General features: G+C 40.8%; 1 protein-coding gene and 1 long non-coding RNA gene across 2 annotated transcripts; both read left to right on the plus strand.

The window, feature by feature from the left end:
- Positions 1-104: 104 nt before the first annotated feature.
- Positions 105-3,021, plus strand: LOC308392283 (Golgi apparatus membrane protein TVP23 homolog A-like). Its single transcript, XM_080875256.1, has 6 exons — positions 105-632; positions 2,133-2,277; positions 2,367-2,456; positions 2,550-2,675; positions 2,759-2,887; positions 2,989-3,021. Exons 1-6 carry the CDS (start codon positions 553-555, stop codon positions 3,013-3,015), a joined length of 597 nt encoding a protein of 198 aa, XP_080731382.1. The 5' UTR covers positions 105-552; the 3' UTR covers positions 3,016-3,021.
- A 3,339-nt stretch (positions 3,022-6,360) lies between these two features.
- LOC308392013 lies at positions 6,361-14,614 on the plus strand. Its single transcript, XR_013970742.1, has 3 exons — positions 6,361-6,469; positions 8,121-8,389; positions 14,248-14,614. It is a non-coding gene; the product is annotated as an uncharacterized lncRNA (long non-coding RNA).
- The last annotated feature ends 10,712 nt before the right edge of the window (positions 14,615-25,326 follow it).

Raw genomic sequence — 25,326 nt, forward strand, 5'->3', positions numbered from 1 at the left:
GATTACGTAGCATGGATAGCGCTAGAATATTCATTTTAAAAAGTGCTATACACGAATACCACTGGGACTATGAAGAAAATGTTAAAAATGCAAAATACTGATAATGAGATCGCAATATGGGCCGCGTGGCCTAATGGATAAGGCGTCTGACTTCGGATCAGAAGATTGCAGGTTCGAGTCCTGCCGCGGTCGTATATTTTTGTTTGTTTTGTTCATTCGGAATTGCTATTTTAATTGAAGTGTAGCGTAGTTGTCAAAATGTATCGGAAAAACACAAAATATGTAAGGTATGTGAAGAATCAAAGATATTTTAAGCCCAGTTTCCTGATGTGGATTTAAAAAAGTAGCCAGTGTCGCTGTCGGTCTTATTTCACTGCAACACCTGGCTCGTTTCAGTGTTCAAATACAGCCATGCAAAACTGGTATTTGCTTGGTAGATTTTGATTTGTACATATCTCAGATCACGGTGCCAGTGGAGATCTTTTTTGATTATTGTCCTTGTCGAGATTGTATTACAAACCCTCGGGTGATTTAAACAGTTTTTAGCAGACGATGGCGGATGCAACTGAGGATGTCGAGCTGGACTTTGCAGCTGACGAGCAGGAGAGGGCGCGGAGAAGCGCAGTCATAAGGTGCACTGCAGGAAATATCAACACAACAGCTGTTTTATCTTCCATAGTGTCTTTTCAGCTTTGCATTATTAGGTTTTTTGTTTTTTTGAAAACTTGTTGAGCAAAAAAAAAAAAAAAAAAAAAGCTGGTGCAAATCCCTGGACAGATGGAAAGATCACTGGTACATCTCAGGGCCAACATAGAGACAGGAAACAGTTGACACTCTTACATGATCTAATACTTATTTGTCTTTCCTGAACAGGTTTACTCTTAAAGTTAACTCCATTCTGGGAGAGTGAATGTTGAGTAGCTTCTCCTCAGCTCTGTTGAGAATCATTAAAGCGATGGTTAGGACTTCCAGCCAATCAATCAATCAATCAATCAATTGAAATAGACTATTATGGATTTTAAAATAATATGGTTTTCATCAGTACCCATTTTCAGTTGTATCAACTCTAAAATCAGGAGATTAACTAGGCTAACTAATTATTTTCTTCTTCTATTGTCTCTTTTTTTTGCCATAATTTTCAGGTAACCTATTTGAAAACAGCGTAGTAAAACTGGAAATTCTTTTTTGGTGTGCCACCCCAATATTTTTATTATGGCCACCCCATGAAGCAATTCTGGAGGTGCCCCTGGTCTTCTCATTTGGCAAACTCTAATTTCAGGATTTCAGAGGGTAGAAACATAGTCAACACCTGTTTTTAATCCCGTCCAGCATGTAACGAAAACAGATATTTTCTGTATGCAGTTGTACTTTTGGGGCTGTGTAGCTGATAGAGCTTTAGTTTAAATATAAATCACTAGCTGTTAGAGTACCAGGCATAAAAGTATCAGTTCAGACTATAACAGAACTCATGCCTGGACTCTTCAACACTCAGCTCATTGAGCACATTACAAGTGGACATGAATATGGCAGAAAAATGTGGATAAGCATGCGGAGTGCGCTTTTTACGATGCCATAAAACTAACGTGGAACAGTCTAAAATTTTAGATCAGCAGTAAGTGGTAGAAGAAGGCCTAAATGACCAGAGGAACACCTTCCCACCCGATAAAGGTGATCATGTAACTGGATTCATGAGCTGTCTAAGTACCTAAAATGATGCTTCCAAAGCATACATCCATTTCATCCTGAGGGATCATCAGTGGATACCTCAGTTATGGATCTGAATCTCTTTGCTTGATTTAAGGAAAACAGCTCTGAAGTCATAGAAATCACTAGTAGTGGAAGTTTTTTGTGAAGGTTGAAAAGGCTAAATCTACACAAACAAGTGGTGTCAGAAAAACTACTGGAAACATTAACTGGAGATCACAAAGGTCAAAGCAAATAAATACTAAATTGAAACTGGAGGTGGGATAATGTTTACAGACCTTCTATTCACAGAATAAAACCTATCCTGCAGGTTAACTCATTTTGCATGCACACTATCATTTTATGTTTCCATACATGCTCACCTGTATCTGTTTGAAAGCTATCTGCTGACACATCAGGCTTCTCGTTTCCAATCCCTACAATTTTAGACACCCCATGGCCTCCTTTTTCCATTTGTTCTTCCGAGTGGTTGCCATCGTTGTCTATCTGCTGTGTGAGTGGATCAGCAAGAGCTTTGCGTCCTGTTTTCTCCTGATCATAGCTCTGCTCTCGTTTGACTTTTGGTCTGTGAAGGTAAGACATCAAACAGTTTGTGTGATCTAGTTACTTTTCTGTGGCTTTCTTTAACTTTGCAGGATTTAATTGCTCACGCTTGTTTTCAGAATGTGACCGGCCGTCTGCTGGTGGGGCTGCGCTGGTGGAATCAGATTGACGAGGATGGAAAGAGCCTCTGGGTATTTGAGGCCAAAAAAGTAAGAGGGTGTTTTGTGCATTTTGAGCAATAAAAATTAGCGATTTTGATGTGTTAACCCTATAGTGTTTGCTTTCTTATCTGTGTGTATAAGTCCCGGAATAGTAACACTGGAACTGAAGCAGAGGAAAGGATATTCTGGCTGGGCCTTATCATCTGTCCTCTCATCTGGACTTTCTTCTTCTTCACCTCCCTCTTCTCTCTGAAGATTAAATGGCTGGTGAGACTCCCTTTGCTTGCTTTTCTGCATATGTGCTAGATTGCATATTGTCTCTCTCAGACTCATCTGTCTGCCTTCCTCAGTCTGTGGTGGTAGCTAGCATTTCCCTCCAAGCTGCTAACCTTTATGGCTACCTACGCTGCAAGGCAGGCGGGCAGGATGGCCATCCTCCAGACAACCGCTCTTTCACGGGACAGCAGCTCCCCCAGCGTGTGAGTGACTGGCTACATCATGTAGCATCTGCTGTTGTTCTGTTAACATGCCATTTCACATTAATTTTATGAAGTGCATCTATTTTTTTTCTGTCTTTCAGCCAGATATCATCTTTGGAATATTATAATGCCCCCCCCAACAACACACACACACACTTGTAAGCTGCCTCTTCCCCAAGATTTCCACTTTCCACAGACCGCATGTTCCCAAATGGCTTTGTGTGCTATGTTGAGCTCCGTTTAATGCTGTGAACTGTTTATTGCACATCCTGTCTGTGGATTGGTGTTGCTATGCTTAATAAAAGATAAATCCATATTACAGTTATTGCTCATGATTTAACACCACACCTCAAAGACTGTCACAAGGTAGGCCAAGGCGCATCAGGGTGAACCAAATCAAACTTTTTTATTAATGTTTTTCACACATAACCTATTGGATTTTTGCATTACTAATAAATATTTAATGCATATATACATAATTTACACTGGCCATTATCAGCCAGTTTTAATAGACTGTCTTTTTTTTTAGGCTCAGTGTGCTTGGTCTTTGCATAGGTCAACAAAGTATTTTGAAAAATAAATGACCGTAAAATTTGGAAGGAAACTGAAATGCAGAGGGAGTTAGAGTGAAATCAATTATTGAGAGAGGTTGAGTTAACATTATTTGCTGTAAACACAACTAAAGCACATTCAATTTGTGTATTATTTATGGTGTAGTTTAGTTTTAAAGAAGTAAACAAAAAAAGATTTTTAACCGTGTTAGGGAACTGTTCGTTCTGCTTTTGGCCATGGCCCCTGATGCTCATTTCCCACACTTCCCACACAAACCATCAAAGATCCTTTATTGGACCAAGAAAGCTAACCCCTTATTCCAGCCCTCCAAAGACACTCTGCAAAAGGCGCGATTTTTGGTCTGCATCTACGAAAAGCTTCATTTCTGAAGTGGAAAAATTCAAAGCAAACAATGTGGCTGCATGCGGTCACCATAGTTGCTTTATGACTTTGCAAGCTGCAAAGTGTGACTTGTTTAAAATGATTTTTAACCATATATATAACGTTAATGTTAGGGCCATAACTCTGAAAATGAAAATGTGTTCATATATACGTATATACATTGATTTGCGGAGAGCACGGTACTCTAATATAACAGCATATTTAAGAGATATAATACTGACGTGATCTTGGTTTAAGAATAAAGAAATATTTTTAAAAGGATTGCAAGACATGCTCTTTTTATTTTATTTTTTCTTGTTTCCAAGTCTTCCCATTGCAGAGGAACAGGGACAGAAATTGGCCAACACCAAATTTTTGGAAACAGCGTGAATAAGAAGTCCTTTGCTCCTTAAGCTGGTGTGATATTGTGGAAAGCTCTTAGGAAAACAAATACTAAACAGATCTGGAAGTGAGATAATTTTATCCATCTGTGCCTTTTAGTGTAGTTTTACTACTACGACTGCTGCAGGTGGTAGTAGAGAAGAAAATATGGGGGGGGGGGGGGGGGGGGGGGTAAATGGAGTTATGAAAGAGCCAGGAGTGAGACGTCTTCCTGATATCGGACCCTCTTTGGTGCCAACGGCCGCCGTGATTGGTCAGGAAGCCTCCCTGGTCCTGGCATGACGTCACTGCGGGAGCGAGTAATCAGACGGTAGAGGAAGCGCGCAGGCTGGAGGAGAGGCAGAAGCTGGAGCACCGAGGATGAAAGCGGACTCATCCGTGAGCGGCGGCGCTGATTCTCACCGAGGGCCCGACGTGAATGCAGAAAAATGAGTCTGGAAAATTCAGCGAGCTTAAGTTGGGGACATTTGCCTCCAGAGTTCGCTTTGCTTGTGAAGCAGGTAAGAAATTGAGGTGGAAACAGGGAAGATTTGCACGCAGAGCATCACATCTTTTTTTTTTTTTTCAGGCTCTGAATCTCTCCAAATGTCATGTCCATGTGGCTTACGCAGAGGATTTAGGGACACTGGCAATCTCTGCTTAGTATACCTGCTGGTTAATATCCACGGGGAAGAAATATGTAATTTAACCACCAGAAACGCCCTCCTGTTTCATTCTATTTCTGCGAAAGCAGGTGCAGGCTATGATCTTTAAACAGAAAAGAAAAATCTTATTCTCTAAATTACCAGAATAATATAGACTGCTACACCCCTCTGCCTGTTGTTATGATAAGGAACAAATTGGTTTCATGCGTTAGTTTATGCGGATAATCCTTGTGATGTGTCTAGTTTTAGAAGAAGTAGGCCAATCGCAACTCTCATTAAAAGTAGGCTGCCCTTGCCCCCAGGAGCCCTAACGAGCCGAGAGCAAATTAAAACATCTTACCCACCCCCTCCAACCAAACCCCAGCTCAATTTAGATTGAGAAGGTTTTTATTTATTTATTTCATTTTACGAGAGTCAGCTTTTGATCTTGAACTAGCATCATTTTAGTCCTCTGCATAAGCGCGGTGTCAGGATCACGGTCATGCTTTAAGGACGATATATATATATATATATATATATATATATATATATATATATATATATATATATATATATATATATATATATATATATATATATTCAGTCCTAATCTTATTACAACGACATGCCAAGTTTTGACCATGGATAATTATAATAATAATTATCCTTGGCAGTCGTTTGTTACAAGTCATATAGTGATACTTTTTATCTCGCCTTAAATTGTTTTTGTTATTATTGTTAAGATGTTGTGTTGTGCAGAATACAGGTCTGTCCTACAAAATGAACTAAATAACTGTAGGTTATTATCGAAGTATCTTTCAGCACTGTTGATTTTTTTTTTAAAATCTAACTAAATGCTTAAAGTAATATTTCAAACAGCTCCTGCACGGGTTTACACTAGAAATTTTGAAGTTAAAAAGTATGAGAATTTGTATGCTAAATATTGTGATTTGTGTAGCTGCAATACAGGGGTGTTACCTGCAAGATATGCTAATGTAAGCGTTATAGCCTGTTGTGTGTACAAAACGCCTGATTTGATTTTTCTAATGAGTTAATATTTATTTATTTGTTATTATTATTTTACATTTTAGATGCATGACAATTGCACACATGTAGAGTACAATTAGGTCAGGCTGATCTCTGTATTCAGCAGGCCTTCAAACAGACACCTTATCACGGCAGGACAAGAAATGTGTGTCGGCTTCTTAAACCACCAACATATGTCAGCATAAAGACAGTGCATATCTTCGTATCGTGAACATGCGGCGTTTCATGCATCTTTTACTCCATGTAGAGACGATAGCTTTTGCTCCTTTTTTATTTTAATATAAAGATGCAGAAATGATCTGGGAGTGTATTTTTGAATATTACGGGCCTACTAATGCAGCTTCACCTCCTTCTAGATATCACGCCAGCATCATGTCGGGCTACAGCATCAGAGAGTGTGAGAGAGGGGGTCTGTTTTTGTCTTTGGTTATCTAGCTGTATGAGTGTTAAATACCTGTCATAAAGCTAGATAACCGAAAGTAGAAATGACTTCCGTAGCCGTGTGTGCGTACCCGAAAGAAAAGGGCGCTCCGGCTGTAGAGTCACCAAGTTGGATTTTGAAGTTCACCTCCAACAGGTAAGAAAACGTTCTGCTTTGAGGCTGGTGTTAATATTCGTGAATTAGATAGGCAACAAAATGTTTTACTAGAAGTGTGTAAAGTAAGATTTTAGTGCTGAATTTATATTTATAAAGAGTTTCTCTCACCGATAACCAGTGCATTTGTGGGCCTTCCATTGTAGCCTATGTCAGCTTCGTACAACCTTTATTTTATGGTAGAAGAGTAGAAAAACAAATTTCTAACAATACTACTTTTAATTTATATTTTAATTTTTTAACCTACTATATAAAAACAGCCACAAGTGCAAATAAAATGATCTAACATCTCAATCAGTACTCTACCCCCAGGCATCTTTTACCTTTAAACTTATGCCCCTCAGTGTAACCTAAGGGTTCATATGAGCTTTAGGAATTGAGCCTGTTTCAGGGTTGTCTATTCACGTTCTTTGCAACATGGTGTTGAATGTAAAGCAGGTCACCCAGTGGCTGGATGGGAAGCAGTAGAGACTCAAAGACCCAAAATTTCACCATTCGCAGGCATTGGTCCACTGATGTCAGTAAAGCATCATGTGAGAAAAACTTTATTGCCAAAAATTAATTAACAGTATATTAAAAATCCAGTCTAATAAGAAGGGAAGTCGTAGCAGGAAAGGTGAACAGGCGAACAGGTCACACTTATTATTATTATTTTCATTCTTGAGGACCTCCAATATTCCTCTTAAAGTACCTGCTTCAGGATACACTGGCATGTTCCCCTGGAAGCCTATAGCGAGTGGGTTGTGATCTTTTACAATTTACCCTCTACTTTGTCATTCGTTTACTTTTTTCCTTCGCTGAAGAGTATTTGCCATTTATTTTAAACACAACATGCAGTTCCGATTCTAACTTCATTCAGGAGAAAGAAAGGGGAAGCTAATGCTTTGTTCCAGCAGGACTGCTAATAATGCCGTTGAGTGGTGTAGCACCCTGCTAATAAAAACACTTGGTGTCTGTATTTAAAGCTGTAGCAAATCTCAGAGCCTTTGGGATACATTGTGTCTCGCCTCAATGAGAAGGCCAGGGCCATCCTGTAGACAGGAGCTGAACTTTTCAACTTGGTACTTCAGCGCTGTTCGGTGCATACGCTCAACCCTGAGAATGCCTCTAAAGCCTAAAGAGCACCAAAGTGAGATGAGTTTTCATTCATTCTGTTAACTACCTATTGCTGTAGAGCTTGCGGTCAAATGCGGCTAATTGCTTCGTTTCACAACGAGATATTGGATATGTGAAAAGGCCGTGGTCCAAGTCTTTTCCAGAGCTTTCCCTGTTATAGGTAGCGTGTGAACATGACGTGCCTTCTTAGTGAAAGGGAATAAAAACACTTGAGGCTTTATATATCGGACGGTCCAAGGAATTCTTGATTTAACCTTTGAACTTTGTATAATATGAAGGATTCTCTTGGTGGTTTTATGGCAAAAACATACAAAAACACACAAGCATGACAAGAGATGGGACTGGGCTATGAAGAAGCAAAGCTGGTGAGAGCTTTTAAAGTTTCCATAGCTGACTGATTTATGCTTGTTTACAGTATGTACAGTAGGCCGTGTTTAGCTATAGTGATACCTTAAGATGTGTAAAGCACTTTTCATATTTTACTCCTCTCTTTTCTATTTTTCTGCTCGTATTGCAGGCTTCTGAATAACACTGAAAGCTGTGGGATTCCTGAAAGGATCCACCATTAGAAGAAAATAAAAAGAAAGGACCTCCCCTCTCCCACCTTCACCCCTTTTTTGCCCGAGAGCCCCTGATGCCATCTGCACTGCCAATGTGGGCGCTTGGCCTGTGCCAGGAGGGGGACAAAGACCCTGCCGGATACCCTGCGGAGTAAGGGCTTGCACAGAGGAGCCATCTTGAGAGATGTTTGCCGTGACACCTAAAATGGCTGGGCTGGCACACGAGGTGAGCTGCATCATAGCTTTCTGTTGGGTACCAGTGGTAATGGTGGTGGTGATGGTGGCCAGGAGGTGGGAAGTGTGACTGTGTCTGTGTGTGTGAGAGAGATGGGGGAAGGGAACAGGACGAAGGATGAGGAGAGAAAGAAGAGTTTCCCATTTCCTCCCCAGTCACACATGGCCTCTCCCTTTTCTGCTTTCTTCAGCTCCTGCTAATTAGCAGTTAAGGGGTGATGTGAGGGTGGTGGGTGAAGAAGGGTGGTGGTAGTTGATGGTGGAAGGGAGGGGTGGGGGGGGTTGCTGGGTAGCAAACAAAATTAATGAGCTGGCACTGGTTGAAGGAAACCTGCCATCCTCTCCTGTCATGGTGCTTCTTTACTCCCTGATGCACACCAGGCAGTGGTGTACAGCGTGTTTCCACCTGACAAACCTCGGAGATTAATTCATGCAAAACGGCTTTTGTTAGGAAATTTGCATCGTGATATTTACCACAGTATCTTTAAGCGTCTTAGTGTGGCGAAAATCTGAGGAGGAGACAAGCAGGGATCCTGATATTTCTCCTGTGGGTGATCACACGACTGTCTTTAAAAGTAAAAGCATTAGAGTTTAACAATTAAATTTACAGTCTGAAAATGTTCGGGTTCACGAAGCAGTTCCTTGTGTGTAATACTGATATTTTATCATTCATGTTGCAGTGCAGACACTGCGCTTGCATGTAAGTTTTGAGAAATAAGAAATGGGGCAGTGAACATACCTTATTATAACTGTTAACGCTGATTGAAGAGCTCATATATAAATTTAAGCATTAGCGCTCGGCGTTTAATACTGATTACAGCTCTTTCTGGTGTAATTGTACTGCTTCGGTGCTTGCATGTGATTAGAAACTTTAGTTAACAGGAAGGCTAAAAACGTCTTCCAAAATCTGGCAAGGGCAAAATGACACTGCTAAATATCAGTGTAAGTGCAGAGCAATCCAAATCGTCAGCAGCTCCAAGCCTGTAACCCTACACGCGCACGCCCGGAAAAGCGTCCTCATCGTGGCGTAGAGCTGCCCTGTACCCCCGGTGACTCCGGCAGCGACCTGGAGCAGAAAAAGAGACACGTGAGCGTGTGTGTGCAGGGCCAACATGTGCAGCTGCAGTGCTCGTGTGTTAATGAACAGCACCGTGCGTTTTCACATTATCATTCAACCCCGTTCTTTCTCACCCCACCCCACCTCAATAGCTGCTGCCACCCCCCCACTCCCTACCCATTCCCCCTCGAAAAGCCTGCTTTCCCACTATTGTGGGAACTGGTGGTGCGGTGGACCTGGGCTGGGGGGCAGGGTGGGAAAGACCCTCCAGACTAGACATGAGCAGATGCCTGAGACATTAGACTGTCGTGCAGATCACCGGGGTCGGACGAGCCACTGAGTTTTAATGTGTGTGCAAGTGTATGTGGGTTTGATATGTGTGTGATGGGGGGTGGGGGTGTAGTTCAGGCCCTGGAGTGCCACCTGACTGTTCATTAGTCTATTCAGCCTCCTCTCCATGTCTGAAAGACATGGGGATGCTGTATTTTGTGCTAAATGAGAGGGGTTTCCCAAGCATGAGGCCTATACGCTGTCACATGTAAAACCATAGCCTGTCTTTAGATCCTATTGGAGGCAACAATTAATTTTCATATTTATTAATTTTTTTACATTAAAAATTTGATTTGATTAAAGATTTAAACCCTCACAGTGTGTCACTTCCTCTGCCTTGCACTCCTTTATCTTATCTCAATTTTCCTATCTGGATGAGAGTTAATGCAAACACCGTCTCCAAACTCATGCTGCTCTCAGATTGTAAAAAAAGAAAAAAGAAATCATACAAGACAATTGGTGGCACAACATATCACGGCGAATGACTCAGCTAAGGCGATGGGTGTGCTCTCGAAAGCTGAATGATGTAACCCGCGGATAATGATTATTAATGAGCCTCATACTGTACGTGTGCCTCCACAAGATGTGTAAGGCATGTGCAGCCCACATGTCAAAAGATTATTCCCTCTCTTTATTCATATAAAAGACTCAGAGCTGTCTTTACAATTGCATTTGTGCTGCTCATCTGTGATATACAGCATATTGCTTCAGGCAGGTTTGACAGAAGAGAGGAAGCACTGTGAAAAAAAAATCGTTTTGGAGACATTATAGCTTGCTTAATGCTATGTCTCCGTTGCACATCTCCATGACACATTAGGGGAAACAGAGGAGCAAGGAGGGGAATGATGATGAAAATGGGGTTTTTTTTAAAAAATAAAAAAAACAAAGGTAAAGATTGGGTTATCAAGAGAAGGTTAAAGACACTGGAGCTAAATGTATATGCGTGCATGAAAAGGAGGCAGCAGGTGTAGCACATGGGCAGCCATGTTTGAGCCCACCATCTGCATTTACTGAGGAAGTTAGCTTGTGCTAGCCTGTGCAGTGCCACATTAAAGCCATCTGCAGCTGTGAGGAGCTGGGCATCGAAGACGCAAGAGTGTGCGTGTGTGTGCTTGAAAAGAGTAAGGAGGGCTATCAATTTGTATGTGATAGCCGCAGCAGTCGGCACAGACAGCGTGGTCAAATAGAGGGGGTGACTGAAGCAAATAAGTCAGGAAAATGTATTTGCGCTTAATACCAAAAGTGCTGTAGATGTAAAGAGCTTTTACTAGTACTTGAAGGGTGTTAAAAATGAGCAGCATGTACAAATGCACACAGAATATTTCTTTGTCTAATGGTTAATAAGAGCTGTATTTCTTACTAAACGCAATGTGGTGTGGAGGGGGGATAGCATGAGTTGATTGCAAATGAGCAAAAAATAAGTGATGGGAAAAAAAATGCAAATGTTGATTTAGATAGTGAAACCGCTTAAGACTCGCGTGGTTTTAATCGTCTCGGAAACAAAGAGTTTTCAATCAAGATGGTCTAAAATGAGAGCAGCTGAAGAGTGAGGTCAGCAGCTCTGACACGGTGTCGGGAGGATTTAGGATATAAAGGTCCTCGAATCTTCCTCGGCACACTGTAGATACTTAAATATTCATTTTTCATTCTTTCATTCCTTCTACTTGTACATAACTTTAAATTTGACAGAAAAATGTATTTCCCCTCAAGAAAATGGCAGAATAGAGATGATTACCTTTCCTTCCTTTCCTCCTTCTGTTATTCATTATTAACTATGTATTGCTTTTCCTATGTGGGATTTTCAGTGCAGGGAAATTATAATGTATGACATGATGAAGTGACAGTAGCCCGGTGCTCACTTCCTATTCTGTGTGAGTTCAGCGCCGTAGCCATAGTAGCGATAAAATGTTAATACCGTATAGCTCCTGGGTTACCTCTTCACTATGTGTGGACAGTATTAATGTTTTAACGCCTCTGCTGTGGTGTATAAAGCACAGCTCATGGGCCGCCCATAGTCTTGGATGAGGTCCAATGTGGGTCAAGCGAGGCTCATTGGGACTCTTTAATGCAACTTTGGCAGAGACTAATCTTGCACAAAGCCCAATGCTAAGTATCTTAGAGCAAGATGGAGAGAAGTTTCTACATCCAAGGCTTTGCAGATTACGTCTGTTAGCCATGGCATCCCTGAGTAGGGGTCCTGTATGCTCCAATGAAAGCAGGGGAGAATTAGGTGACTGAGCCTTTAATACAGTGGCCCTTTGTAATCATATCAGTAGATGAGGTTCTGGGTTGAGGAGAATTACATTGAATCCTTGGAGTGACCTCTTTTTATTTTGTGAATGTAATTTTATTCAGTAGTACCATGTGCGAGTTTGATACAGGCAAAAGCAAAAAGAGACAAAGAAAGTGCAGAGTACAGCGTCTGATGCAAAATGGCTGTACGACCCCAACTCTGTGTCAGAAATCAATTCAAGTTCAAGTTCATGGTTGCGACCGCTCTGTCTGCAGCCGGTCAGGGAGTTAAGAGTGTCTGTGACCACCCCGGAGTACAAGAGGAGGAGGAGGAGGTGGTGGTGGTGGGTGCGGGGTACATAGCCTTTGACCTCTGTTAGTGTTGCTATGGGAAAGAGGCTGGTCGGCTCAGTAATGTAAGGCTGAAAAGGCCGAACTGTCAGAGCTGTCCAGCAGACGTCAACCCCCCCCCCCCCCCCCCCCCAATGATACACACACATGCACACAAGCTCTAACTCATTCACACACACTCACAGATGGCACGGGCCAGCTTGGGAATGTTCGTTGTGAGAGAATGCTTTATGTTCATCAGACGCTGTTATAATTCATCCAATCTTTTGAGTCTCCACCTCTTCCTCCGCACATTCTGTTAGACTTCTTCTGTCTCATTGTGTGTGTGTGTGTGTGTGTGTGTGTGTGTGTGTGTGTGTGTGTGTGTGTGTGTGTGTGTGTGTGTGTGTTAGCGTGCGCATGTGTGCATGTCACCTAATATACAAATACTGTGATAAAGCACTTGTGAGAAAGGAAACCAATCCTACGTTGCAAACAGAGCTCTTCAGATAAAACGTGCTCCCTGCAGTCAGAAGAAGTCCGCAGAGAAAACATTTCACTAAAAAACAAAAAATATCCAGCGTATTGTCAAATAGTGAAATTACACAGCAAACAAAGCATCGCTTGTGAGCAGAAAACTCACTATACACATGCACATAGTGCATGATTCCGTTTCGCTTAAGCCTCACTATTGTTGTTCTTACAAGGCAATATCTGTGCAATGCAATCTCCAACTTTGCATGTAGGACTGTGATGTAATTAATAACGGTGAAAATCATCTTCTGTGGCCCCAACCTCGACCCATGAGTTATTGATCTCTTTGGATAAACCTGTGGATAAAATAATCTGTTGCGATGTATATTTCTGTGTCTGCTCATTTGAAATGGTCAGTGTTTGATGTTTGAGTGACTGCGTGTCAGAGTGGGCATGCAAATCCACTGATTGTACTATGTGCATGTTCCGTGCCCCCTCTGTGAGCGTGCGCAAGTGTGGCCTCATTTAAGGTTGCATTCATTCAGGGGAGGGGTCTCACGAATAAAAGAGCTCCTATTTGCATACGCTGCATGCTGTCTGCAGAGAGGGAGCAGTCAAAAAAAAGATATCAGAGGTGGACAAAGAGAACGAGGACAAATCCTTCATTGTGGGGTTGGTGGGAGAAAGGGCTCATCTGAATTGGGGAGTGGGTGGAAATTGACAGAGAAAGAGTTCGGGCTGGTTCCCTGTAGGGATAAAAGCCTTAAGATCCCTTCATGCATACAGCCTGCAAATGGAAGAGAAGAACAACATGCAGAGCACAGGGGTCTTTTTCTTTTTTTTAACAGTGCATGAAAAGGAAGTTTGTTTTTCTGAAACACTGCTTACAATCTTTAATGTATAAATTAAAAAAGAAAGAAAAAAGAAATCATGCACAACAAATTCACTATTGGCAAAACAGACTCATCAACCTTTGGAATAACCAAAGAGCTGCTTCGGTTTGCAGAATCGTTTTCAGATTTTATTCTTAAACGTTTCCCCACAGACTCGTTTTTATATGGGGATGTTATTTACCCTTTTTATGTGTTGTTTTACCCGGTGGCCCTTTGTTCTTTGGGTTAATTTGTTTCATTGTAAATGTTTGCTGTTTTTAATGACTGCTCAGCATTTTGTAAGCTCAAGAAAATGCTCTACAAATAAAGCTTTTAATTATGAATGCTTAACGTACTAGCTCATGACAAAACTAGCACATTTTCATATTATGTTGTCAGTGGAATGTGTTCCTAAATCGAGACTGTTTGCAAGAATACCTTCACTTTGCTTTTTGCACCCAAAATGTGAAACGTTACTCTCATTCAGGGCAGAAGAGTTTATGGAGCCAAGTTCGATTCTCATGCTAATGATTCCCTCCATGCTTTCTTCCTCAGGATGGGACAGGACCTGCATCTCTGCACTCTGTAGGACTCTGAAGGCCTGGAAGAAAACTCATCAGACTGTTGTCCTAACAGAATATAAAATTTAACGAAACTGAAACCTGAGTGTATCATCGAAATAAAGTAGAAACAGCAGGTTTACTATGAAACACATTATTCAAGATCAAGGCCTCGGTTAAGCAAAAACAACAAAACCCTATTTTAAGACATTGTGAATGTAATGCCATATATGATCTGATATGTTTATACTGATGTCTTTTGTTTAAATTGTTTAAAAACTGTTAATAAATCACTTTTTTCCCCACTAAATTATGTTTGTATATTTTCACAGTAAATGCCTGCTTTTTTAAATTAATTAAATATTTTATTTTAATATGTCTAAAGTGTATTTTTTAATAAATATAGATTATTTTATTATTAATATCTTGTCAGTAACAGCTACTTAAATAATATAATAAAATAATATGAAAACGTTACCCCTGTGTTTGATTCTTGTTTTCGAGCAACACCGTGCTTTATTTTGGTGATCCGATAGGCGAGGAAGGACCATATTGTGAGGCTGGATTATTACAGAGCTGGGAAAATAAAACACGAAACACACACATATTTATAATGTCCCTCTCTCTCTTTCTCTCGCTCGCTCGCTCTCTCTCGTGAGAAGGTGTTTGAGTGACCCCGCATTAAGTTTTAATTAGGAGAAGCAGACAAAGCACCGTGTGTGGGAATGAAAAGTTCATCAGCCGAAAACCTCAGTTGCCAAAACGACCCTGTCCGCTATTAAACACAATGTAATAATAATAATAATAATAATAGCCTTCATATTTTATTTATCAAGTGGATTTTATTTGAAACATTTCACCCACACGTTTGCCTTGTGTTCTAAGAATAGTTAAAGGTCTAAATCAGTGCAATAAAAATGTAAGTATAAATTTAAGCGAGTCTGAGTTTTAAGTGTGAGTGAAGGCCACAGCCACGTTTGGACAATTAATCAGTTTTTTGGGTGGGTGGGTGGGTGGATGGGTGTGGGGATTACAAGCCGTCCGGGTGTCAGTCGGACCTCAATCACTGTCCGACTGATCTCTGTCCGGAGTCAAACAACAGATGGACACGCGCGGGGTCAGCAGGGGATTATTTCCACGCTTTGTGTAACAAACAAAACGCTTAGAAGTGACAGAAAAAAAGAAAAAATACAGACATGCTCATTAGTTTCAACAACTGAGTTGTGAATAACTTCTTTTTGCAATTTAATGTACTTGACTAATAACTAAATAAACATGAATAACATCATTGCTCCATTCGCCTTTCATTTTAATCTTCTGACTGTATTACATTGCATTATTTTCTAATACAAATTTTAAAACGATATAATATGTATATAATCTTTTGAAATTACCAGACTATTATTGTTTTAAAGTGGATGAATGAATGACACTTTTTTCAATTTAAAAAGCAGTGATGAAACAATTAAAATTCATAAAAGACTGAAAAAAGAAAAAGAAAAAAAAGCTTGATTTTAATTGTATGTTTTAAAGAAGTTATTGATCCTATATGCAGGTGTCACAGCAGCAGAAATATAAACAGCAATACAGAGCTAAGCTGCTAAGCCAGAATACCTGCTTCTAACCCATATAATAAATCATCTATTTATATTGTATATATTAAACATGACACTTAGAAAATAAAAATAGAGGTAGTCTAATCAATAATGTATGGACTAGTGTGAGAAAACAAATAGACTAAAGTGCGGATACAAACATCTTGCAGTAAACTCTGTAATTACACAGTTACTTGCTTGTGAATAGCTTGTGACAGCACTGTTTTCTTACCCATCTCCTCAAATCTAACATCACATGGCAGTGCAGTTCTCACTCATGGAGCCCCACGCAGGAGTCAGCATGTTTTCAATCTATCTAAACACTACAGCGGCTGATTTTGGTGATTAGTTCCCCCTCTCTGGATGAATGGAACCCAATTAGCGAAATCAGCCTCTGTAGAGCCTGGATGGAAGGAAAGCACAAATGTTCAAATGATGTTGTAAAAACTGTTACACTGCCATGATTTTCATCATTAAAAATGTTTCATATTCTGCTGGGTTTACCCTACATGCCCTGCAAATGTGTGCTTTATGTTTCCTCCCTGCAAACAAACATTAGAGAGCTCAGAGAATAATTATGGCACATTCAGTATCCACATCATCCTTCTGCAGAGGTAACGTCTTGCTTTAATCTGTTGCTCGGTGTAAATATTGCTTTTTGATGAATGTCCTGTGAGGTGGCACAGCCGGTCAGGGACCTGTTGGTGAAGTCCCATGTCAACAGGGGTCAGGGGTCACGATCTGGGCAGTCCCCCAGAGGACAATAAACAGGCCGGAGAGATGCTGAGGTCAAAAAAAGCTTTAGCCAGAACCAAAGGTCAAGGGCCGCTAATTAAGTGGCTATTTCCTGCTATTCCCAAGTGACCAGTGGAGTTGAGACAGAAAATGAAATGCATGAAGAAGTTAATAAATCATGTTAACACAAAAAAGGAATTTGAGCACTATACAATAAAAACAACAGCCTGTCCCCCTCATGTTAGAAGAGAAAATAAAATATAAAGATTAAAGATATAAATTCTATATTTTTTCAGCAGATTTCCATCAAAATAACAACATATTTAACCTTTATTTCATAGCAACATTCTCACATGCTGCTCCCTTAAGGGAGAGAAGCCGTGATGCAGGACTTCACTGCTCACGATGAGGAATCCAAACATTTTGGAGGGAAAGTTAGAGTTGGTAGGAGCTGTTTATGCCTTTCCAGCCTGTGAATGAGCCCTATGTGTATGATCCTTTAGCATAAGAAAGGAGATGGGGCCTGTGAACTTCTCTGACACTGACCTTTCTCCCAGGATGTGAATAGTATCACTCAAGGGGCTACCCGGCAGCCTTTCAGCCAGACCCGAGCCTCGCCCTTGCCTAAACTTCTAATCAGGCTGATTTAATGTATCCTAAAAGTCTTTCCTCGCCACCCACCCCACCGCTGCTTCAGAGGAGTCACTGTGCAGCCATTTACTGCAAGCACACACAGCCCTGTCTCTGGGCCCCTACACTCTGGGAAGTTAAAGGAGCTGGTTTGAAACAACAGAGGGCCCTTTCTCCTTCCAAAGTGTCTGAGTCGCTTTGTAATCAATTGGTTCCTCCTCCAAGGAGCTGATGCTTCAACCAAACTGATTTGGATTTCTCAGATAGTCGAGAATATGGAGGTACTATTTTATTTAAGCAAAACTTCTTCACACTTCAACAGTATACTTTATTTATTATATTTTTTTCTACCACATATTTAGCTACAATAAACTTGTAAATAACATTGAAAAACATCGAAATATTACTCATTACTGTACATCCGTGTCATTATATACAGCATAACATGAGCAGAGTAATAACATGTGCGTGGCATCAATGTCAAGTGGGCTGATTTATGCAGCACGTGATTTATACTTAACTACCAGTCGCCGTAAATGTGCTTTTAGTCGTTAAGATCAACTTATTTAGCTCTTGGTTGGCAGCCCATCTGAAGCATTGTGTATTGTTTTGTATGAAATGCGTGTGTCTAAATAATTTCTCACCAAAGTTAAGTGAGACTCTGAGGTTCAGTTAACACAATTAAAAAATTTTTTTAAATAAAATTTAAACGCAATGAAAAATAATCCTCTGAATCTGGATCATGCAGTAAGCCTGTGGGGTTGTATCAAATATCGACGCAATAAATGACGCTCAGCAGTGCAGAGGAGCTCACTGACCAGGCGCACTGCTCCCGGAAGTAAAAATGTTTTCAAGCCATAATATCAAAATAAACATACATAATACATCGCTCATAAATCCTTATGTAAAAAAACGAAGGCCTTCACTCAAATGGTTTGTGTTTGTTTGTATTTATTTATTTCCGTTAAACTTATTGTTACATTTATTGGGGGGTTTGCTGCATCAGGCTGCTGCAAGAATCTCTCAACAGTCCTGCTATTATTATGGTAATAGTTTAAAAAATTATTAGCTAATTATTAGCTGATTGTAATCTTTCATTTATAAACTGTACACCTAAAAACCTAAAAACAAAAACAAAAAACGAAATCTTAGGTTTATTTCTTATTTTTTCTTTTTTTTAAGGATTTAATGTGCTCATATTGTATTTGAGCACATTAAATTGTTGTTGTTAGTTAGTAACTGACGTCAGGTTCGACTTGGCATTAGTGTTTGCAGCTGCAGTGCTGCTCTTGATTGGTGCGTAAGACCATCATGTCCCGCCTCCTGTTGCAGCTCATTCCCGTGCTGTAATACAGTTAATAGACGAACTGTGTAATGTAGTGTGGGTCCTCTGAGAGCCAGCCTCTACCTGCTCTGTAATCTATCAGTCTTTTGTTACACTCTGCGTGCTGCGTAAATGCTCGTCAGGTGGGAGTTGAAGTGGAAGGCAATAACATGAATTTAAAACAAAAGAGTTGGAGCTAAATGCAATATTATGATCATTATTATTATGTATTTTAAAGGCTTCCTGTGCTTAGATCGCTTGGATGGTTAATTGCTAAAACTCTAGTGCAAAAATAATTTCACCCCCACCCCCATTTTCACATTACAACAACACAATAACTCTCTTCTCATACAGGCCTCTGTGTATTTTCCTCTACAAATAATCCACAATAAATAATTAAGCTTTTAAAATCTTTGGCAACATTTTTAAAAATAAAATTGATTTCAGAGTAACGAATATTTGGTTCTTTTATCGAAAATGAAATAAAACCAAAGCCTCGCAAGAATGTAGAAATCAATACTAAGACAAAGTTATTTAACAAATTGATTTCCAAATGTGATGTAGACTAATTTTTGTTATGAATTATTTTTTTTTTACCCTATCGCTGAGTTGTTTGAGCCCCTGCTGCCTCTGATTCAGTCACCGTGTTTTATAATTATCCAAAGGACGTTCGTCTTTACTTCACAGTTGCATGATTTTAAACAGATTCAGGCAAAATTTATGTAGAAGCTTTGGTCTTAAAAACAGAAATAAAAGGAAGGGGCATCAGTTATTAAGATGGCTGCTGTCTGCCCTCCCTGAGTGTATGAGTGACGAAGTTTTCTATATGTGTGTGGGTGAAAGAGAGATACATTCTTTATGTTCCTTTTGCCTTTTTGCTTATTTTGCATGTGTACATTTCACTGTCCATGTCTACTGTGTCCCTGCGACCAGTAATCAATGAGAGATAAACCTTCTGCTGCCACTGCTGGCTTTGTTCCCTCTTGTGGGGCTGATTAAGTGCTCTTAATCTTCAGCATGTCTGCTGAAGAAATCAGGTGATTTACGCATTTAGGCTGCAGAGAGACAATGAAGATCAGAATATGTGTGTTGATTTATAACAGAAATTAATTCCAAAAGCTTCAAGAGGAGTCTGAAGGAAGAAAAGAGTGGGTGGTGTGTGTGTGTGTGTGTGTGTGTGTGTGTGGGGGGGGGGGGGGGGGGGGGGGGGAATGATGAACCCATATTGAGTCAGTGCGCATGCTCACAGTGAGGCGTGGAAAGGCTCATTAGAGGTGCACGCAGTGTGGGTTGGCATCTTTCAAAAAGCCACGTGAGGCTTCAGCCATTCCCCGCTCTTCGTGGCATGCTGGCAGCTTGGTTGTGATTGGCTGAGGACTGTGTGAGTCAGCAGTCGAAGGTGAAAGGTAAGCTGTACCACGGCTGCTTGCAAATGCTACTCATGGCAGATGCGTCGATGTGGATTTTTGAATCAGTGTGTAAATGTTGACAAAAAATCTGTTTGAACTTCAAATTGATGCTTTAATTAAGTCAATTTTTTTCTGTGGGGCGCACAGAACGAAGCATTTTGTTTTTTATGGACTTCATATGTTGCCACAATAATTCTCCCTCATGTCTCAGGATCCATCTCTGAAGGAATTCAGGGCCACATTCCAACAGGCGGGGTTTAGGGTGATTTGCCATTCAGCATTTATGCACGCACAGGGGACTCGAACCGTGTCTGATGTGTGGCTGCTGTGTTAGCCTTTGACCCCAGACTGTCTGGAGGGCCACAGTCACAGAGAGTCAAGGTCAAGGAGAAGAGGGGGGTGGGCGTGGACAGCATCTGATGGGTGGAAAGGGCCCCTGTCTGGGAGTGCAGGACCCAGACAGTCCCAGACGTCTATCTAAGCACACTCAGTGTAGTGAGAGAACCCCTTTAGATCCCCACATCCATGCCCTGTTTGTTCCCACTCACCTCTGTGAGACCTCTGATGCCTAGACACCAGCAGGGTGATGTTTCACCCACTGGAGGAGTGTTTGGGAGGGACACAGATCTTTATATTGCTAATCCTTGAGAATCAGATAGACACACACTAACATCTTTAAGTCTCATTTTTTTGCTTAAACTAGAAAAAGCTTGATGTGCAGTGTTTCTTGCATTACTCTTCTCCCTTTTCACTGTGTCATTCAAAAGTGTTTTTCTTCTGTTGCATTTTCATAACATTGTACATTATACCAGTGTTTTGCGTTTTTTTTTTTATCAATGCATCTGATTTTTGTAATTTTTTAATTTAAAAAGCCACGACTTAAAGTTTCTTACCAAGAAAGATCCACCAAATATATTTTTTAATGTTAAAAGCACAAAAATGTAAAATTATGCCATTTCACAAAAGAGACAATGATACAAATTTGGGTAGCAGAAATTTGTTTCTAATAACATCTTGATCTGAGAACACACGGGTCCGTGTACTTAACCGTACTCAGCAGTAAAAAGATCCTTATGCACACATTCATGCATATTATAAAATCTCAGATAACAGCAATCAATTTTTTTTGCATCATTGCAATTAACGTCTGTGTTTTTATGCAATGACACACTCCAGCCATATGTTCAGTGATCTACCTAAAATTGCATCTATTCTTGATCCTTCCTTTAAAAAATTAGAAATTCTGTGAACATGCAAATATTGATTGTGGTTTCAGGTTTGCAACAGCTGTTTAACTGTACAGTGATCAGCTTTCACAGCTGTATTGTGAAGCTATAAAACAGAGCAATTAATTACATTTAATTTTCTAAAAGAAAGTGTACTTGAAGTCAGAAACATCTATTAAGCAGGCAGATTTTGGACATGGGTTGGGGCTTCCAGCAACACTTACAAAACTTTTTTTATTTGTTGTACTTCTTTTACTTCAACAACATGCCACATGCATTTTACAGGCTTTATTAGATTATTATAGGGTGAATGAACATGCAGGCGCAGAAGCAGCTCCCTCTTCAGGTATGCAACGGTGACACTTTTATAGCTTCTCATGTGTTCTCCCTGCCAGTGTAATCATAGACACACACTTCTGCAGACACACAACCATGCATTCACGGTCACAGCTATAAGGCCCCTTCCAGACCTCCCGGGTGATCTGCAGTGGAGCGTGTAGCCACCTGTCAATCACCAGATCTCAGCCGCCTTAAGAGAGACATTTCGTCTGGGACAACGGCAGCCTGTCCCTCCCCATACATTCAGCCTCCCCTGGCAACCCTCGCCGGATGACTGAGAGGCTTTGTCCCCTCACAACGGGAGTCCACCATTGAACCCAGGAGCCCATAGCAACCAGAATTAGAGGGTGCCAGAAAGAGGTCTTTGCTGTGAGACAGGGGTGAAAGCTCTGTTCTTGTCCCCACGTCTGGGATTCATATCACGGGCCTGAATGGTGTCCCCTCCTCCTTTTAAATGCTGGTGTAACGGAGCGTATGAAGGGGCTAGCGGTGAGCGGATAGGATCATGGTTAATCTGCTGTTCCTCTCCACTGTGGTCCGATAGGGACACTTAAGCAGCCTCTGTGGCGTGGGGAGGCCTGGAGAAACCTACAGTGGACAAAACTGGGAGGTTCAAGAGCAGGCTGCAAACACTAATGGGCATAGGTCCAAAGACAATTATTTAGCATAATTTAAATAAACAACATTATAAGAAAACTCAATAACAAGTACATTTAAAGTCCAGTGTTCTTGCCTGTGTAAAAAAAAAAAAAGTTTTTAAAAAGTATTATCAGGAAAATGTTTCCTCCCCAAGGAGCTGGTGAAAAAGTAGGAACTGGTCATATTTCCAAAACAAGATACCCTGTAATACATACATTGTTATAAAACAACAATAGTTTGTTTGTACTGATACATTTGTATGTAACTAATATTTCGCTTGTGAAGTACTTTATATCGCCCTGCCAAATACAATTGTGGCCAAATCTGGCCAAAATCTGTTCTCATAAGGGCCACATTTACCCTTGAGTAAAGACGTGAACTTGATGAGAGCCTGGCAGCATCACTTCAGTCACAGGTCCACCTTACCTGGGCTTGCACAACATGTGCCACTAATATAACCAAGTGATAATATCCAAAATCAGGAAGTGACTGAACTTTTTTTTTTTTTTTTTGCAAGAAAAAATTACAAACTCATTCTGGAACATGCCACTCTCTCTCAAATGTAATGGAATAAAAAAATAGCTGAAAATGCCTCAAAGGAAAACATTGGACAGGAGTGATGGTGGGAAATATAGGACTCAATTAGTCCCAGGATTAGACATCACAAAGACAGTCCAGATCCTAATGGTCAGGAAAGTTTTGAAATGCCTGCTGTGAGATCACCTTTAGGGGACACTGAAACTGCAAACAGAATGTGAGCAGATTAGGCACAGAGAGAAAAGACTAAGGGCTTGAATAGTTTATGAACAGTTTTATGGACTCGTGGTTGCTTTCAAAAGGGCTTTTACAGCTCTCTCTATAAGAGAGTGAACATAGATTCCTGAATACTACTCTAACCACTGTAGGTGCTTGTAACTGTAAAGGGAATTCATTGCGGTTTTACTGCAGTGTGGATGGCGTGTATCTATATCTATAAAACAATCCCATGAACACACAGAAATAAAAAAAAAATACCATATTGTGCTGTTTAGTTTGAGGAGTGGCAAAAACAAATACAATCCCAATTTCAAAAAAGATGTTATGCTGTGTAAATAGTAAATGAAAACTAAATGCAATTATTTGCAAACCTCATATAACCATATTTTATTCATATTCATTAATATGGCCCGAGCTTCAGAAAAAAAAACCCTGTTTCCACAAATTGTAAAACAATTTCTGAATAATTTTCGTCAGCGTAAAATTGTGGAGACTTTTAACATCTCATCATCTACTGTGCATAATATCAAAAGACTCAGAGAATCTGGGGAAATCTCTGTCCGCAAGGGGTCAAGGCCAAAAATCGGTATTAGAGGCCTGTGAATTTCGGGCCCTCCGGCAGCATTGCATTAAAAACATACACGATTCTGTCATGGAAATCACTGTGTGGAGTCAGTCAGCAACATTTCCAGAAAGTTTTGTACGTGAACACAGCTCATTGTGCCATCCACAGATGCAAATTAAAGCCCCATCATGCAAAGAAGCCATACAGCATCTATTACAACAGCATAGCTTTGTAACAGAAGGTGCTGAACTAGCCTGCCTGCAGTTCAGACCTTTCACCAACTGAAAACATTTGGAATGTTTCATCAAGAAATGAAAAATACAACAAAAAGGGTTTAGGGTTGCAGAACTAAAAGCTAAATGTCCACAATCAGGTGCACCAACACGACCTCCCACGTTGTGTTGTAGTAATGTAGTGTTCTGTACATTTTAGGAGATTACAAACTAATCTCAACCAACAAACAACATTGCTGGCATGCAGAGAAAACATGCTTTGCCTGGTATGTTCTTTATCATTAATGAGCATCTCCACAGCCCCCTATATGGGAGTACGTTTTGTGCAGCTCTCATTCTAAGCTCCTTCTGTTCCCACCCTCTCCTTCCTTCGACCTGTCAATCAGAGATCATGATTGAGCCTGGATGGCAGGCAGTGGGTCATCAGCAATGAAAGTGAGGCCTCATTCTCTGTCCATGCCTCCCTCTTTCATGCCCCCCACAGGTTTTCCCCAACTCACCTTCTCACTTTGCTCTCAGGAATGAACGTGTGGCCAGCGTCCATCCGAAGGACCTTCTTTAAATGCTGAATTTGGGAAGCCCCTAAGGTCCGGCTGCCTTAACCTCAGAGGGGACGGCATGGCATCATTTAAAAGTAAGCCTGATTTAGTTTTAACAGGCCTCTGCATTTGCCCTTTAAGTGGCTGATGAATAAACATGAGGAGAGTTGGGGCGGGAACTGCATGGGGGTAGCATGAAAAGAGCTGAGGTTTGTGTGTGGGTGTGTGCACATATGTGCGTGTATGTATTATAGGGGGGTATCGGGGGCAATGGGGGAGCCTTTCTTCCCAGCAGGGCTGCATCTCGTTTAATTGGAGCACTTGTGGCACCATTACCTCCTTTACTCAAACACGTTACTGATGACAAAAGAAAACAGCGCTAAGCCTGCTTTTGTCAGCAAAGAGACTGGATGAGGAGATGGATTCCTTGCTGCTACTCATGTGTGGGAATCATCCACACTCCCGCCATGAGCTGGTGCTGCTGCTGCTGCTGCTGCTGCTGCTGCTGCTTCCGCCTTCAACCAGTGAAATGCCACAGACGTGTGGGCAGAAGACAGAGCATGTGTGAATCCAGCCTTCATCAGAAAATGAAGGATAGACGATGCACAAATCAATGCTATATTTAGCAATTATAGACAGACTAGGCATCATCTAACATTTATTGCATGAACAACCCACACTTGTGCATTTTTTTTACCCATCCATGTGGAAAAAATAATATCAATATGGAATATGTATGACTTCACAGAAATTCTCCTAATGAATTCAAAATAATTAACTCCAGCATGTGTGTTCAACCCTGTCAGGGATATTGCCCTTTTGTGACATGAGGTCAAGATCTTATGGCTGATCTCTAGTTTGTTTTGGTCACCAGAGTGTCCCGGGAGAGCAATAAGAGTGCAACCTTTACCCTGAGTTGCATCGCCACTAAAGAGGAGCCGTTGAAGGAGGTACAGTCCCTCTCACATTTAAATTTGTATTTCAAGTGCACCGCTTCAAACAAAAATTTACGTGAAAGTGGCTACATTTATTTAATTGCTAAATATATCCAAACTTAATTATTCACATACAGACAAAGCAGGCA

Source organism: Rhamphochromis sp. 'chilingali', assembly GCF_963969265.1.
Source record: "Rhamphochromis sp. 'chilingali' genome assembly, chromosome: 2".
Taxonomy (NCBI): Eukaryota; Metazoa; Chordata; class Actinopteri; order Cichliformes; family Cichlidae; genus Rhamphochromis; species Rhamphochromis sp. 'chilingali'.

What these genes read in the sequence shown, in the direction of transcription:
- LOC308392283 (XM_080875256.1), top strand. Translation starts at nt 553, where the DNA reads ATGGCGGATGCAACTGAGGATGTCGAGCTGGACTTTGCAGCTGACGAG. An exon ending in CGGAGAAGCGCAGTCATAAG is followed by an intron (nt 633 to 2,132) that starts GTGCACTGCAGG and finishes CTACAATTTTAG; the next exon opens with ACACCCCATGGCCTCCTTTT. An exon ending in GACAGCAGCTCCCCCAGCGT is followed by an intron (nt 2,888 to 2,988) that starts GTGAGTGACTGG and finishes TCTGTCTTTCAG; the next exon opens with CCAGATATCATCTTTGGAAT.